Raw genomic sequence first — 14,018 nt, forward strand, 5'->3', positions numbered from 1 at the left:
GCATTGGGAATCAGCAGGGTGGGACAGCTGGTGGTAGGGAAGGGACAGCAGTGTATCATCTGTCCTGCTGGAAGGAGGGACTAACTATCCTTGCAGAGAGGGGAGGGGTGGGGAATGGAGACAGGAAAGGCCTCCTGGAGGAAGGAGGTTTGGGCTGGGCCCTGAAGAATGGGCAGGAGACCACCAAGTGGGCCTCCATTATAGATTCACTTTCACCAGGCCTTTCTCAACAACTAGGTGGGGTTTCTGGGGGTGGATCTGGGCCTCTTCAACAAGGCAAAGTGAGGTCGTTGTCCCTGGCTGCCAATTTCCAGGAGGAAAACAAGACCCAGGGAGGGACAGCGGTGGCCCCGTTTGCACTGGCAATGGTGACAGGTCTCAGAGAAGCATCCAAGCCTCCAGCCTATCTTGCATCTTGCAACCCCTTCTTTGTTGGTTTGGAGCCCAGAAGGGGCTGATCCGAGAGGCCTTGTCCGGCGCAGCCCCCTGCAGTTCCCGGGGAGCACGAGAGATGGCGACACAGAACAGCACGGCCGGGCTGCAGAGCGCGAGCCCCATGGCGGTCTCCAGGGGCGGGGGTCGCGAACCTGGGCTCTGACGTAGGAGGCGGGGCCGGCGGCCGTGACGCGCGGGGGCGGGGCTGCGCGCCTTCCCGGACCGGGCGGCGATTCATTCAAAAGGCGCGCAGGCTGCGCGGCCGCCCGTGCGCTCGCCGAGCCGGGCTCGGGCACAGCGTCGGCCTGGGAGCTGGGCTGCTGGAGCTGCTGCGGGGCGGCCAGGTAAGGAGAACGCGCGGAGCCCCAGCCCGGAGGCCGGGGCCAGAGGGATGCGGGCCCGAGCGGCGCCCCCTGCTTCCCAGCGTCTCTGAGGAAGTTCGCCGGCGCGGCGGATGCCGCAGCCCAGGCGCTGCGGCCCCCCGCCGCCGCGTCCTGTCCCGGCGCCTTCCGCGCACGGACCCCCGCCCGTCTCTGAGCTCCCTGCCCGGGGACCTGTGTGTCCTCCGGCCGCGGCTCCAGGCCCGACCGTGCGTGATGGGGAGGCGGCGGCGGAACTTAACAGTTTGAGGAGCCGGCGGACCTCGGAGACGACCCGGCCTGGGATACTTGGACTGAGACCAGGACGGGGTGTGGGGCGGGACGGCGGCTCCTCAGTGTGGCTGCGGCGCGGGGCGGCCGGAGGGGGGGTTCTGAACGGTGTCAGCCCGTGACTGTGGGTGACACGGCGCGTGAGGCGGCCCAGCCAGGGCGAACGTGTGGCCCGGACACTGGGCGGTGACGTTGGGCCGAGGGGGAGACGCCGAGGGGCTCTGTGTGTCTGTGACAGGCAGAGTGTGTGCGTGTGACTGTGTGAGAGAGACATCCCGGGTCACTACGGGTGACCGTGACCCCAGCCCACTGTGAGTGCTGGGGTGTGACCAGGACACCAGGGCCCTCATGAATGTGAGTGAACATGGTATAGAAGGGGAGGAACCCCAAGTGACTGTGAGAACCAGCCCCTGAAGCACTGGGGTCATAGTGTGCTGTGCGGTCAAGTAGTGTGTGTGTGTGTGTGTGTGTGTGTGTGTGTGTGTGTGGTGTGTGTGTCCGCCCGTGTCCGCGTCTGAGGGAAATGAGTAAAAGGCGGAAAGAGGAGGGACCTCAAACACCTACTAGCAGATGGGGGCTGGAGGGAGAGGGGCCAGGGAGGGGACAAGGGTCTCTCCAGGACTGTCCCCAAGAGGGCGTCCTCAGGGAAATGAGTAAAAGGCGGAAAGAGGAGGGACCTCAAACACCTACTAGCAGATGGGGGCTGGAGGGAGAGGGGCCAGGGAGGGGACAAGGGTCTCTCCAGGACTGTCCCCAAGAGGGCGTCCCTCAGGAGCTCAGTTTAGTGAGGGGGGTGGACCCTGAGTGACTTGCCCTGGCAGAGGGAGAGGGGCCAAGGCTGAGGTGCATCTGGTGGGGTGATAGGTCTGGCAGCAGCTGAGGGCCTCTGACGTAGCCTCAGGCTCCATCTTTCTCTGTTTCTTTTTCTCTCTGTCACACACACACACACACACACACACACACGCGCGCGCGCGCGCGCGCGCCCGCGCGCGCGAGGTCCAAGAGGCCTGGCTAAGCTCTGTCCCTGGTAACCTGTATTCTCACTGGGTCCAGGCATAATCTTGCTCTCAGATCCCGCTCGCCCTTGCTGGGCCTCAGTTTCCCTGTCTGCACACTGAGGTGTTGGGCTGTGAATGGACTGTGAATCATCACTTCGGGATCCTCCATTGTTTTGGGGTCAACTGTCTCTGTTCTCCCCTACCTCCCTTCAGGCAGAAAGACTGCAGTAGGGGGTGGGAGCAGGCTGTCTGCTGGGGACAGAGTGGCCCAGGACTGTGCCCAGGTGCTGGTGACAGGGTTGGAAGCACAGCTCCTCAGATCACGCCGAAAATTCTGACCCATAGACATTGACTTCTCTGGTGCCCATCTCCTTTCTTCACTTCCCTTCTTGCGGGGAGAGGGGGCATGTTCCTGGGGGGCATGAGTCGTCTGTGCTTTGGAGAGCTGGAGCAGGGCCTCTTCACCATCTGGGCTAGACCCTCCTGAGGCCCCCACCCACACAAGAGGGTCTGTTGGGTTCATGCAAAGTGGAATGGAAATCAGGCTCCCTAGCCCAGGAGAGGTGAGGAGACACCTGCTGAAGGATCTGCACGTTCTCTCCTTTGCTGTCATCCTCTGAAAATGTTGATTGCATTCTGGGTCAGGGAGAGAGTTGGGGAGACAGTGCCAGGTGCTATGCTGAATGCTTTATGGTGTGGTCTTGTTGAATGTTCACAGTGGCTCTGAGATGTGATGACTGTTTTTCAGAGAAGGAAACAGAACCTCAGAGAAGCGAAGTGGCTTGCCCAAGGTCACACAGAGTCAGGACAGTGCCAGGACTGGAACTCAGGTCTCCTGTGCCTGAAGCCCTGTAAGATGCTTGGAGAGGGCCACTCCCCTTCCTAATAATAAGCTCATGGCTTATCTGGGCTTCCTTCTCTCAAACGCAGGCTGGCAACATGGCCTCCGGCACGGTATGCCACTGTGAGTTCTGAGTGTGGTGCACACCTGTCTAGAACATTAGGGGTGGCTGGGTTTCATGGTCTTCCTGTTCCTTCTCCCTCCCCCTAGCTCTCACCTCCTAGCCAGAGGTCACCAGAAAGTCTTGTCTCCTGCCTTCTAGAGCCTGTAACTGGTTTGGGGAGCGTCCATGTGGCTCTGAAAAATGTTGGGAGTCAGCAGCATAGCCCAGGCTCCAAGAGTGGCAGGAGAATTGAGAGTCCCACTTGACCTTCACCGTACATGAGAGGCCCTGTGCCCCCGCTCAGAGTTGTTCTAGGGGCACTTTCCCCAGTCCACCCACACACTGCGGGGGTTGAGGGACAGGCTAGGAGTGACCTTGAGCTTGTGCCTACCCGCTCAGGGCCTCAGTGTCCCCATTCTTCCCTGAGGCCCCTGCTAGTTCTGCCCACTGCTGCTGATTTGCCGAGAGCTGGAGATGGGGATCTGGGTGTCCCTCTGTCCTCTCTGGAATGACTGGAGTTGTGCTTCTTGGGGCTGATCAGAATAGCTGTCTTGGTCTCCTGGGGCTGAGCCTGAGTTATTTCTATCCCCAGCAAAGAGGTGGAAATAGCTCAGGACCCTGGAAGGGGAGGGAGAGGGGAAGGGTTAACCAAGGGTTAACCTCCTCTTCTGGTCCCAGCCCCACCCTGTGCCCTGCCCAAGCCAAACCTTTTTGGGAACTTGTGCTGCTTGGACCACAGGGATGGTGGTGGGGCCCGGCTGGATTTCCAGTGTGGCCCCAGTTGGGACTCATGTGACAGTTGCTGGAGGCAGGTGCCCATTTCTGGCCAAGGAGGGGAAGCTTTCAGCCCCCTTCCCCTGCTCATAGGGTCAGCCTCATTTTACAGAGGGAGAGACGAGGTTCTGAGAAGTGCTGGGACTTACCAAGGCCCCGCACAACCCTGATATTCTGGCTCTCACCCTCCAGACAGGGAACCTACCTTCTGTCCTGCCACACGTCCCCCAGAAGACTGGACATGGCCCAGGACTGGAAGCAGGCCTGAGACATGCCTTTGCAAAAATCAGGGTGTCTCTTATGTTCCAACTTGGGCCTTGCTGTCCTTGCCCAAACTCCCAAACTCTGCCTCCGTTTCCAGTTCCCTCACACACGGTGCCAGAGTGGCCTCCCTAAGGTAACTTGTACTGTTTGCCTGCAAAATATAGTCTAGACTCCTCATCCTAGCATCGAGGTTTTCCTTCCAGGACCTTTTTGAACTTTACATTTTCACCCTCATCCTTCTCTACCAGATGCCTTGGTTGTACTCTGCCTTTGCATTTGCTGTCTCCCCTTTCTAGAACCCTCCTGACCATTTCAGGGTACAGCCCCAGCCCCACTGCCTCCCCCAGGAAGCCCTCCCAGCCCAACGTTAGTCCTTCTTCATTGTGTGGTACATGTGCCACATGTCCCCCCCTCACCTCTGGGAATAGGCACAGGGGTGGGGTCCTCATGGGCACCACATGCCCAGCTGGGTGGGGCTGGCCTGGCCAACAGCCTCTCCTCTCCCGCTCCCGTATCTGTGTTGGCCAGGCCTCTTCCTGAGGAAGGGCAGCCATCGTAGGCTGAGGGCCTACTATGTGTTAGAATGCACAGCGAGGTTGGTACCCAGGGTCTCCAGTGCTCCCGAGTGTGTGCTGGGGGTTAGGGGCGAAAACTCAAGGCCACTCCTGTGCGTAGGGGCCAGTTTGGTGCTTGCCCTGGACTCCTCAGGCAAGGCTCTCATTCTGGGCCAGCAGAGGACGCTCCCCCCCTGAGGCCCTAATGTGTGTTAGGCCCTGGGTGCAGGGCTCCTTGCAGCAGCACTGGCAGGGCACCCCTTTCCTTCCAAAGCTGCTCAATGGGGAGCCCAGACTCAGAGGGCAGAAGGGTCCAGTCCTAGTCTGAGTCACACAATCACTGGTGCTGGAGTCTGGCACTCAAGCTAGTGCCCAGCCCCCAGCCCCAACTCCCAGGTGGACACAGGCCTGTGTAAGGGCTGGGAAATGGGCACCAGGTGGGAGGCGAGGGTTGTCTGACAACTCTGGTGTCAGTTTTCAAAGAAGGACCAGGCTGGCTACCTGCAGGGGGAGGAGGAAGTGGTGGTAGGGCTGCTCAGGCCCACTCCCTCCGTTATAGGGCCAGCCCTTCTGCCAGGTTAGGCAGGAGGGCTGGACCAGAGCCGGAGGCATTTTGCCTGAGATCAGCCAGCAGGCCCCCACCCCCATCCCGACTCAGGATTGGGACATGACCTCTGGCAGACCTTAGCACCCAGTTGGGGTGGCAGGGAAGACGGAGGTGCCGATGCTGCATCCCTGCTCTGTGTTCAGCCCTGGGTAGGACCATGAGGCTCTCATCCTCAGCCTTATGCCTAGGTCATCAGCAGCCCCGTCCACGTACAGGCATTGAGAAGAGGGCCCAGAGATGGGAAGGGATTTGCAGGACTCCAGTGTCACTGGGATCCTAACCCAGGTATGTTTGCCTGGAAGGCCAGAGCTTTTTCCAAGGCCACCCTGGGAAAGATGAGTGCTCTATAAATAAACTGCCCATGTGGCTATGAGCGTGTGCCCTGGCTACTTGACACAGGAGAGGGATGGAGGGGCCTCTGCAGTCAATTAGAGGCAGGGTCTTAGAGTGTGTTTGGAGGGAGAAGGAAGGAGGGCTTCCAGAAGGAGGGGCCTGACTTGGACCTGGACACCCTCACGGTAAGAAGGAGCAGTGAGCGCAGGGATGGAGCCGTGCCCCGCCTCCTGCGTGCACTTGCTTGCCTCCCTCCCTGAAGGGGACCTCGAACAATGATGGCTGAAGGGGCCAGGAGAGGGGCGGGTCCACCCTGACAGGGAGGCTGGGAAGGCTTCCTGCAGGAGGTGGCACCTGGGCTGAGGCCTGATTGTAAGAAGAGTCGCTGTTCCCTGATGAACCATGGAACCTCCAGCCATGCCAAGAGGTCAGCTGGACAGGCACAGTTGTCCCAAATCACAGAGGTGGAAACAAGTTTGGGGATGTAGGGCTGGGTCCTGACTGCTCAGCACCCCTCGCCTTCCTGACTGTGGCTTCAGTTGGCGTGGGAGCAGGTGGACACAGGCCTGTGTAAGGGCTGGGAAATGGGCACCCAGGGTCCACCTGGCGAGTCCAAGACTCATCCACCCATGCTGTTGGGACTGATGCTGGGTTCCCCAAGCACTCTTGCCTGCTCCCGAGCCACTGGGTGACCTTCGTTGGATGCTGCTTGGTTCTGAGCTTGGCTCCTCCTCTGGCCCTTGTGGACTGTTGAGGACTGGTGCTCAGGAGAGGCCTGGTCAGGCCAGGCCCTGACCAGTGTTACTTACAGTGGGCTCCATTTATCCCCTCAGCATCCCTGGAGACAGGGACCAGAACCCCTGTTTGCAGGGGAGGACCCTGAAGCTCAGGGTGGGTAAGTAACTTGCCCAAGGTCACAGAGCTCCTAAGTGATGACCTAGAGCTTGAACCGAGGTGTGACTGCTCTGGGTCCAGCCTCCCCCTCAGGCTGACCTCCATCCTCAGGCTCTGTTCGTTAGGGCCTGACCTGGAATTGCTGGTGGCAGGGGAATCTCTTTCCCCCAGCACCTTGAGTCTGGAGGAGGAGTCGGAGAACGGGGCAGGCTGGGCCTGTGATCTCCCCTCAGTCTCTCTCAAAGCCTCCCCAGGTCAGCCTGGTCGGGGCTGAGCAACTCTGGGCGCCCTGGCACAGTAGTGATCGGTACAGATGCGCGGCTGGGGCAGGAGGCAAAGGTGGCTTCTCGGAGGTGAAGGTAGCAGTGGCGACAGCTGGTGGGCAGTGGGGTGTCCTCCAGCCCTCCTAGCGCTTTGCCATCCTGTCCTGGGAACTGGCGCGGCCTCCCTGCAGGAAGGCTCTGGTTCTGAGTGCTTGGGTGCTGGCCTGGAGCAGGGTGTGTGGGAGCAGCGGGAATGCCAGGTCTGGGGTGGCAAGAGCAGGGGCTGCCAGCTGCCTGCCCCCTCTCCGCATATGGGAAACCTTGTCTCCTTTCAGACTAAGTGGTTACAGGGTACTACTCTGAGTCTCAGTTTCCTCATTTGTGAAGCCTGGAACCCTGTCTTTGAGGCCTGGTAAGGGAATGGGCATGTAGTAGGTTCTTAGTGAGGGGTGTTGGGGACCCCCAGCTCTGCCTCAGAGACGACTGTCTAGTTTGGGCCCCTGCCACACCTCCCAGCCCCAGGCTTAGGCCAGGGATTGCATCTGCACCCAGACTGGGAGGGGCTGAGTGGGCCCTGTCTGGCTGCCTCAGCCCTTTTCTTAGCCTCAAGGGCCAATTAGCCCCCTCGGCCCCACCTGCCCACCTCACACCCCTGAGCCTTCTAAGCCCAGGCCTGGTGGGGGGCCAGGGAGCAGCTGCTGCTTGGTGTGCCTGGAGTCCTCACCCCAGGGCTGTGACCTGGGAGATCTTGGCTGCCTGAGGCTGGGCTGGGGGTGGGAATGGGGGAGCCCTTCTCACTGAGTGGCCCTGAGGCAGCCTCTGCACATCTCTGGGCTCCCAGCCCCTCATTAGTCCTAGGGAGCTGGGCTCTACCCTGATCTTCCTCTTCCCCCTCCTTCCCTGGGCTTCCTGCTTCTCACAGGTCCCAGCGCCTTTTCCTACTGGAGCTGTGGTAGACTAGGGCACTATGCATGCAGGAAGACTCAGAGGCCCCAGAGACCCCCATGGCGACAGTACCTCCTTCCCTGGCGCCTGCCCGCACGCTTTGTAATAGTCTTAAAGGTGAGCCGCCTCCCGTGTGCCGCCAGCTCCCTAGTCTCTGCCATCAGGTTGGCAAATGCTCAGAACATCTGTTTTGCGCCAGGCCCTGGGCCAGGCTCCTGGGTAGGAGGGGCCAGAGTGAGGTGGGAAGCTGTCAGGTAGGCTTGGGCTCCACCCCTGCTTTACCTCCCCCTGGCTGGGTGACCCCTAGCCACAACCTCAGTTACCCAAGGGTGAAGCAGGGATGGTCACCTCTCCTGTGAGGAGTGGAGGCAACCCAGGATGAGGGCCTGGCCCGAGGCGATGGGAGTCTGTTCCCTTCCCTGTGAGGGCGGAGGATGAAAAGGAGGCAATGCCTAGCTGTCCTCACTACCCCCCACTGTGGGCACTGCCCTACTTCAGCCCCAGTTGCCAAGGAACCACTGGCTTCCTTGCTAACCTGGATTTCTCTATTGATGGGCGGCCTTTGTCTTCCTGCCTAGGGTGCAGCCACTGCCGAGAAAGGCCTGTGTCCAGCTGTGTTTCCAGGCAACCCTAGCTCCTGGAGGCTGCAGGGAGGTCCCCAGGCCTTCAAGCCACTGGCTGGGAAACAGAAATACCTGCCCCGCACCCCCTGCTCCAGGTGGCTACCCGCTTCCCACCTCCGTCTCCCCAGCCCTGCCTCATTTGGCAGGCAGCCCAGCAAGCCCTCTGAGACGCAAGTTGTTCCGCACCTCTCCCTCCCCCGCTAACCCTTCAAGGCCCTGGGGGAAATGCAGGCTTCTCAGCTTGCAGCCTAAGCTTGGTGTGACCTGGGATCTGCCCACCAACCTTTCCTCTCCCTTCCTACACCCTCCCAACCCCCCAGATTGTCAGTGTGTATCTTCGGGCACCTCTCGTGTACCAGGCTCTGCACCAAGCATTGTACATAAATATAAGAGAATCTTGTTTGTACCTCGTACCTCCCATCGAGTGTGTGCCATAACCCCCTCCACGATTTACACGTGGGGAACCTGGGGCACGGTGAATGCTTACTGAGGGCCTGCTGTGTGTCGGGCTCTGTGCTGAGCATTTAATGTGCGTTCTCTCAGCCTCACAACAGCCCTCTGAGGGATGGGGAATGGGGGTGGGGTCCACAGCCACCGAGCCAGTGAAGAGCAGAGCAAGGAAGGCTGGTTCTCCCCCAAGTCAGGCAAGGGCTTCAGATCGGGGTTCAATCCCTCACCCCGAGCCCAGCTTCTAGGCTTCTTAATCGTCAGCCTGCTCCCTGGCCCTCTTGACCTTGGGAGAAGGTGGACCCTCTCCTGAGTGCCTTTTCTGATCCCCCTGGTTCAGCACATACCTATTCACGTGCTGCGCACCCGGCACGGGGGGCAGCAGCACGTCAATGCAGAAGGGGTGGGTGCATAGCCTGGTCACACCCAGGGCGAGGACTGCACAAGTGAGGTGGTGGTTGGGGGCTTCCAGGAAGAAGTGACTTCGAGCTAAGCTCTGAAGGAAGGGTAGCTGTCAGTCGGGTGATGGGAGGGGTTTCTGGGCAGAGGAAACAGCAGGTACCAGTGCCCGGTGAGAGAGGCAAGTGTGGGGGACAGAAAGAAGCTCTCAGTGGCTGGAGTTGTGGGGAGGGACAGGGGTCAGATCTGGGTGTTGAGACGCCTAAGCTGCGGGGGGGCTGAAGTGGAGGCCAGGGAGGAGGCCAGGCGAGGGGTGGGGTGAGCATGGAGCCGTGGGAGACCCTCGGAGGAGGCCACCGTGGAGGCGGGTGAGGCTGGAGAGGGAATGCGCGGAGATGGGGCCCCAGGCTGGGGCCCGGTGACCCCGTGAGCTTCAGTTCTGGGAAAGGGGAAGCTGCTGAGGCCTGAGGAGGCCCGGGTGGTGACACAGCTTCCTCTTTCTCTGAGGCCTCCGGGGCTGCGCCTCCCTGGGGCTCTGGCATCTCCCGCTTGGGGCCCTGGTCTCAGCTTTGCTAGTTGGCTTTCTTCCAGGGAATTTCTGGTTCTAATGGTTTGGGCATTTTTTTTGGAGGGTGGGGATGGGCTGAATGTGAGGAGCCCCTCCCCACGCCCCACGCCCCCCGTGAACCTGTTTTCTGGAGGCCTCCTGCTCCAGACACTGGGGCAGGGTTTTGTGGTGAGTGAGACAGACATCCCTGCCCTCGCTGCTGTCTGGTGGAGGGGGGCGGGGGCAAGCAATAAACAAGTAAGCAAACAGTCATAAGCCTTGGTGGGAGGTGCAGACGGAAAGAAGGGGTGATGGGGAGGAAGTCACATGACCTACGTCAGGCTCGTTACCTCATTTAAACCTCATGACAGCCTTGCTCTGGGACATAAACATCCCCATCTTGCAGGTGAGGAAACTGAGACCCAGCAAGGTGAAGCAGGGGCTCTGGTCGCCCAGGGAGCTGGTGACAGTGGGAACAGGCCCCAGGCTGAGATTTCAGGGAGGAGTGGCCTCTAAGCTAACTTCCTTCTCTGCCCCTGGGGCCTTGAAGGGTGGTTCTCCTCTGCCAGGAGCCCTGAGGCTGGAGAAGACCACCACCACTGCCCATCTTTGACAGCCCTCCCCCAGGAAGCCCTCAGGAGGTGCCCCGAGGTGCAGGGCTTTGGAAGGTCACTGATTGCCCTGCCTTCTGGAAGGCAGAGGGGTGGGGATGGAGCCTTCTCAGTCTCTCCTCCCCCAGCCAAGGGGCTTGATCTGAACTTGCTTTTCAGTCAGGGTTCCAGGGCTCAGAGCATGGGTGCTGGAGGCTGGGTGGGGAGAAGGCGGAGAGGGGAGTCAGAGCAGCAGGGGTCCACGTGCGTGCAGGGGGGTTCTGGGTGGAGGCCAGTGGCTGCCTGACCGGGCAGGTCCTCTGGGGGCTCAGGCTGATTGTGGGGGCCGGGGGAGCTGCTGTAAGCAGAGACTCAGGCTGCCAGACTGGAGTAAGTGCTGGTTTGGGGTAATTAGAAGGCACATAATTAGAAGGCGTCAGGGCGCTAGGCAGCGAGCGTCTGTGAATGTGCCTGAGTGGGCCCTCGCTGGCTTTGAGTCTGGGCCTTTGGACCCCACTTTCCTCCTCGAAGTCTTGAGACCATAGCTCCCCGTCTGTCTGGAGGTGGACAGCCTCCCTGTGGGCTCAGGTCACCCAGCAGGTGCCAGTCACGGCCAGGGGTGGGACTAGGGGGGAGTCTCTCCTCGGTGGACGTTGGGTCTCTTACTTTCCACCCCTGCCCCAGCTCTCTGGCCCACCCTGGGGATATGGACGGGTGCTGGGTCTGGGGGCTGGACAGGGCCACGGGGCCAGCCTGAGGTCTTGGGGCTCGTGGTCAAGTCTGTGGGTGAGCTCCCATGAAAAATCAAGGAGGGGGCCATGGAGAGATGGGCTTGAGTAGGAACTGGGCCTGGGCAGGGGGACACTTGTGACCACGTTGGAGGAGGGACCAGTGGAGGATGGGTCAGAGGGTGCCACCTGTTGGGTGCTGCCAGGGTGCAGCCTTCACTCTACTCTGTGGCTGGACCTTCTGTCCCAGGTTTTCCCCTGAGCTGGCCTTGGGCCGAGAGCCACTGCCAGTGACCTGGAGAGTCCCGAGGATAGTGTGACCACTGCCCCAGCCCCTCCCCTGGGTGTAATTCAAACCCCTGGCCCGCCAAGGTCTGTGCCAGGCCAGGCCCACAGTGCAGCCGGATCAGTTTCCTCCGGCTCCTTTTCCTGGTGGGAAGTCCGGGCCGCCTGTAGGCCAAGGGGCTCTCGGCTCTTCCGTGACCTGGGGTTTACTGCAGGCAGTGCTTCTCCTGCCAGGCTGGGCATCAGACAGCCCCGGGGTTCCAGGCAGGGCCCCCTCAACATGCTGGGCTTGGCTGCTCGAGGCTGCCCCTTGGGGGTCAGAGGCTGCCTGTGGCCTGTGCCTGAGGCCCTCCATGTACACTCCTCCCTCACCCTCCTGAGCCTGGAGACAGGCCTCCTGGAAAGAGGTCATTGAACTCCCTTGTTCTGCCACTATCCCTTTTGTGCAATCCAAATTCTTCTTCCAGCTCTTCCAACCTCGTCCGTCCTCCGCTGGAGACTTCTACAGAGGAGGCCACACCCTTGAGCCTGGGAGCTCAGCCTCAGGCCTGTGCCCATCACCCTCTGTGCCCTCACATGCCTTATTTGGTTTCTTGGCACTTCCCTCGCTCTGGCACGGGACGCTCACTGTTTATCTGTTGGTCGTTGGTCTCCCCTGGGGTGTGAGTTCCCTGAGGACAGGGACAGCGCCTGTCTTGTTCATACCTTTTCCCGTGCTGAGGGCAGTGCCCAGCACACAGCAGGTGCCCAAGAGAAGACAGAAGGCTTGAACGCTGCTGCCACTCCCCACCCCTGCAGGTCTGCCCGCGGCTCAAGAGATGCAGTCAGACACATCCCAGATCTCTGGAGAAGTCTGCCAGGCGGGACCGTGGGGCCCGTGGGAGGACCAGCACAGTGATGGGGTTGGGGTGGGGGAGCTTTGGGGAAATGGAAGTCTAGAGAGGCTTCCACAACAAGAGGCCTTTGTGTTGGGCTTTGAAGTGTGATGGAAAAGGCCTTCCTTAGAGCAGAAACAGCAAGAGTGAAGGCAGAGAAGCAGGAGAGGTGGGCATGCTTGTGGGCCCCAAGGAGTTCTGAGAGGCAGGAGCCTGAGAGCTGGGGATGCAAGCAGGGAGGCCGGGTGTGGGGTCTCTGTCAGCGCTCTCCTTCCTCTCACCCCCGGGGCTGAGGCTGTAGGCTGTAGGCTTCCTTCCTCCCCTGCTCCCCTGCCCGGGCCTAGGGCAGCTGGCTGTTTATGGAAGAGGCAGGAAGCCCTTCCTCCTCTGGGAAGCTCCCCTGAGAGGCTGGCCCCAGATAGGGTGCCCCCACCTCTGCTAGGGCCTGCAGTGGACCAGAGGGCGGGGCCGGTGAGCGTAGGCCAAGCCGCCCCAGCATTCTGCCCGCCCGGTGACACCTCTCGATGTTCCCGTCCAGCCCCGTCCTGGAAGGAGGACTGCAGCTGCCTGCCTGCCTACCTGCCTGTCCCGTCCCCATCTGAGCCTCCCCTCCATCTGCCTGAGGCCAGCGACCCACTGGGGCTTGAGGATGAAGCTGAGCCCACCGCACTGGCCCCTGTCCTGCCTCCTTGTGGTGAGTTGGGGATGGGACCGTGGGGAAGGTGAGTCCTGAGCCCTGCGCTCAGGAACCTCGTGCCGCGGCGGGTGCTGGGGTTGGTTACGCGGCTCTTCTTTTGAAGAGTCAAGGCAGTCTGACCCTAGGAAGCGCCTCCTGCCCCACGTGCTCCTGGTGCCATTGGCCTCCCAGTGTTTGGCACGTGCTGGAGCCGGGTCTAGGGCCTGAGGAGGTCTCTAGCACCTCCCATGTGACATTCCCTCTGCCCTTCAGGGTAGCTGGCTCTACGCTGTGCCTGCCCCAAACTGGGGCCCAACTGGAGGACTGGGGGATCTCCCCTGCGGGCAGGATTCAGGGCAGATAGTTCACACCTGGAATGGGAAGAGAGGGAGCTCCGAGAGGAATAGGGGGAGGACACGAATGGAGAAGAGCCTTCCTTTGGGGCCTGTCATGCTCTGTGTGGGTCCCAGGGTGTGAACGGGCTGGCCTTGTGTTGCGGGAAGGTCACGGAGGAGGATGTGGCCCCAGAGACTCAGCCGAGGCCCCGAGGCACCATCTGCAGTTTGGGCCCCAGGGATGATGAACTGAGGCTGGTTAATGACATTTTCAGCTGTGGTGTGTGGACCAAGGCAGCAGGAAGCGGGGCGGAACCTGAGAGGAATTCGGAAGAATTTCCTCCTCATCATCCTGGTTAGCTAGAAGGGCGTGACTCACAGACCCAGGGGCTCAAGATCCTGATCTGGCCCTGTCTGAGGCGTTTCAGCACTTTCCAGAAGCAGATGTGGTTCTCCCCTTGCCTAGGCAATGGCAATACAGCAGGTCTGGGACAGGCAGATTTTACTTGTAGCACAAGGGATTGAGGTTAGAGAGTGTCCCCAAAGCCTGGGGCTGGCCCTGTATATTGGTGGTCCTTGTGCCTGGGGTGACTGAAAGTGGGTGGGGGGTAGGTGGCCCCAGAGATGCCATGTCCCGCTGCTTTCCACTCCCTCAGTGTGTCCTGCCCTCTTTTCTTCCAGCTGTTGCCCTGGCCTCTGGCCACTGCAACATCAACAACCCCTTGGCCGTGCCCACCCGGCGAAGAGCCCAACCTGGTGAGCTCGCCCTGCCCATCCACCTCTCCTGGGAAGACTGTTGAGGGCCAGGGGCAGGGACCTCAGGCCTGGCTCCTGGCTTTGTTCTCACTCTTT

The 14,018-nt window shown here is 60.8% G+C and overlaps 1 protein-coding gene across 1 annotated transcript in view; it reads left to right on the forward strand.

Annotated features, from left to right (window-relative positions):
• Nucleotides 1-642: 642 nt before the first annotated feature.
• RELT (RELT TNF receptor) overlaps nt 643-14,018 on the forward strand; it is an 18,278-nt gene continuing 4,902 nt past the window's right edge. The window contains exons 1-3 of the mRNA XM_007448075.1: nt 643-779; nt 12,780-12,849; nt 13,848-13,922. Coding sequence (XP_007448137.1) covers nt 12,805-12,849; nt 13,848-13,922 — 120 coding nt within the window. The 5' untranslated portion in view covers nt 643-779; nt 12,780-12,804. The remainder of the gene's footprint in view (nt 780-12,779; nt 12,850-13,847; nt 13,923-14,018) is intronic.

The sequence above is a fragment of the Lipotes vexillifer genome, unplaced genomic scaffold, assembly GCF_000442215.2.
Source record: "Lipotes vexillifer unplaced genomic scaffold, Lipotes_vexillifer_v1.1 scaffold640, whole genome shotgun sequence".
Taxonomy (NCBI): domain Eukaryota; kingdom Metazoa; phylum Chordata; class Mammalia; order Artiodactyla; family Lipotidae; genus Lipotes; species Lipotes vexillifer.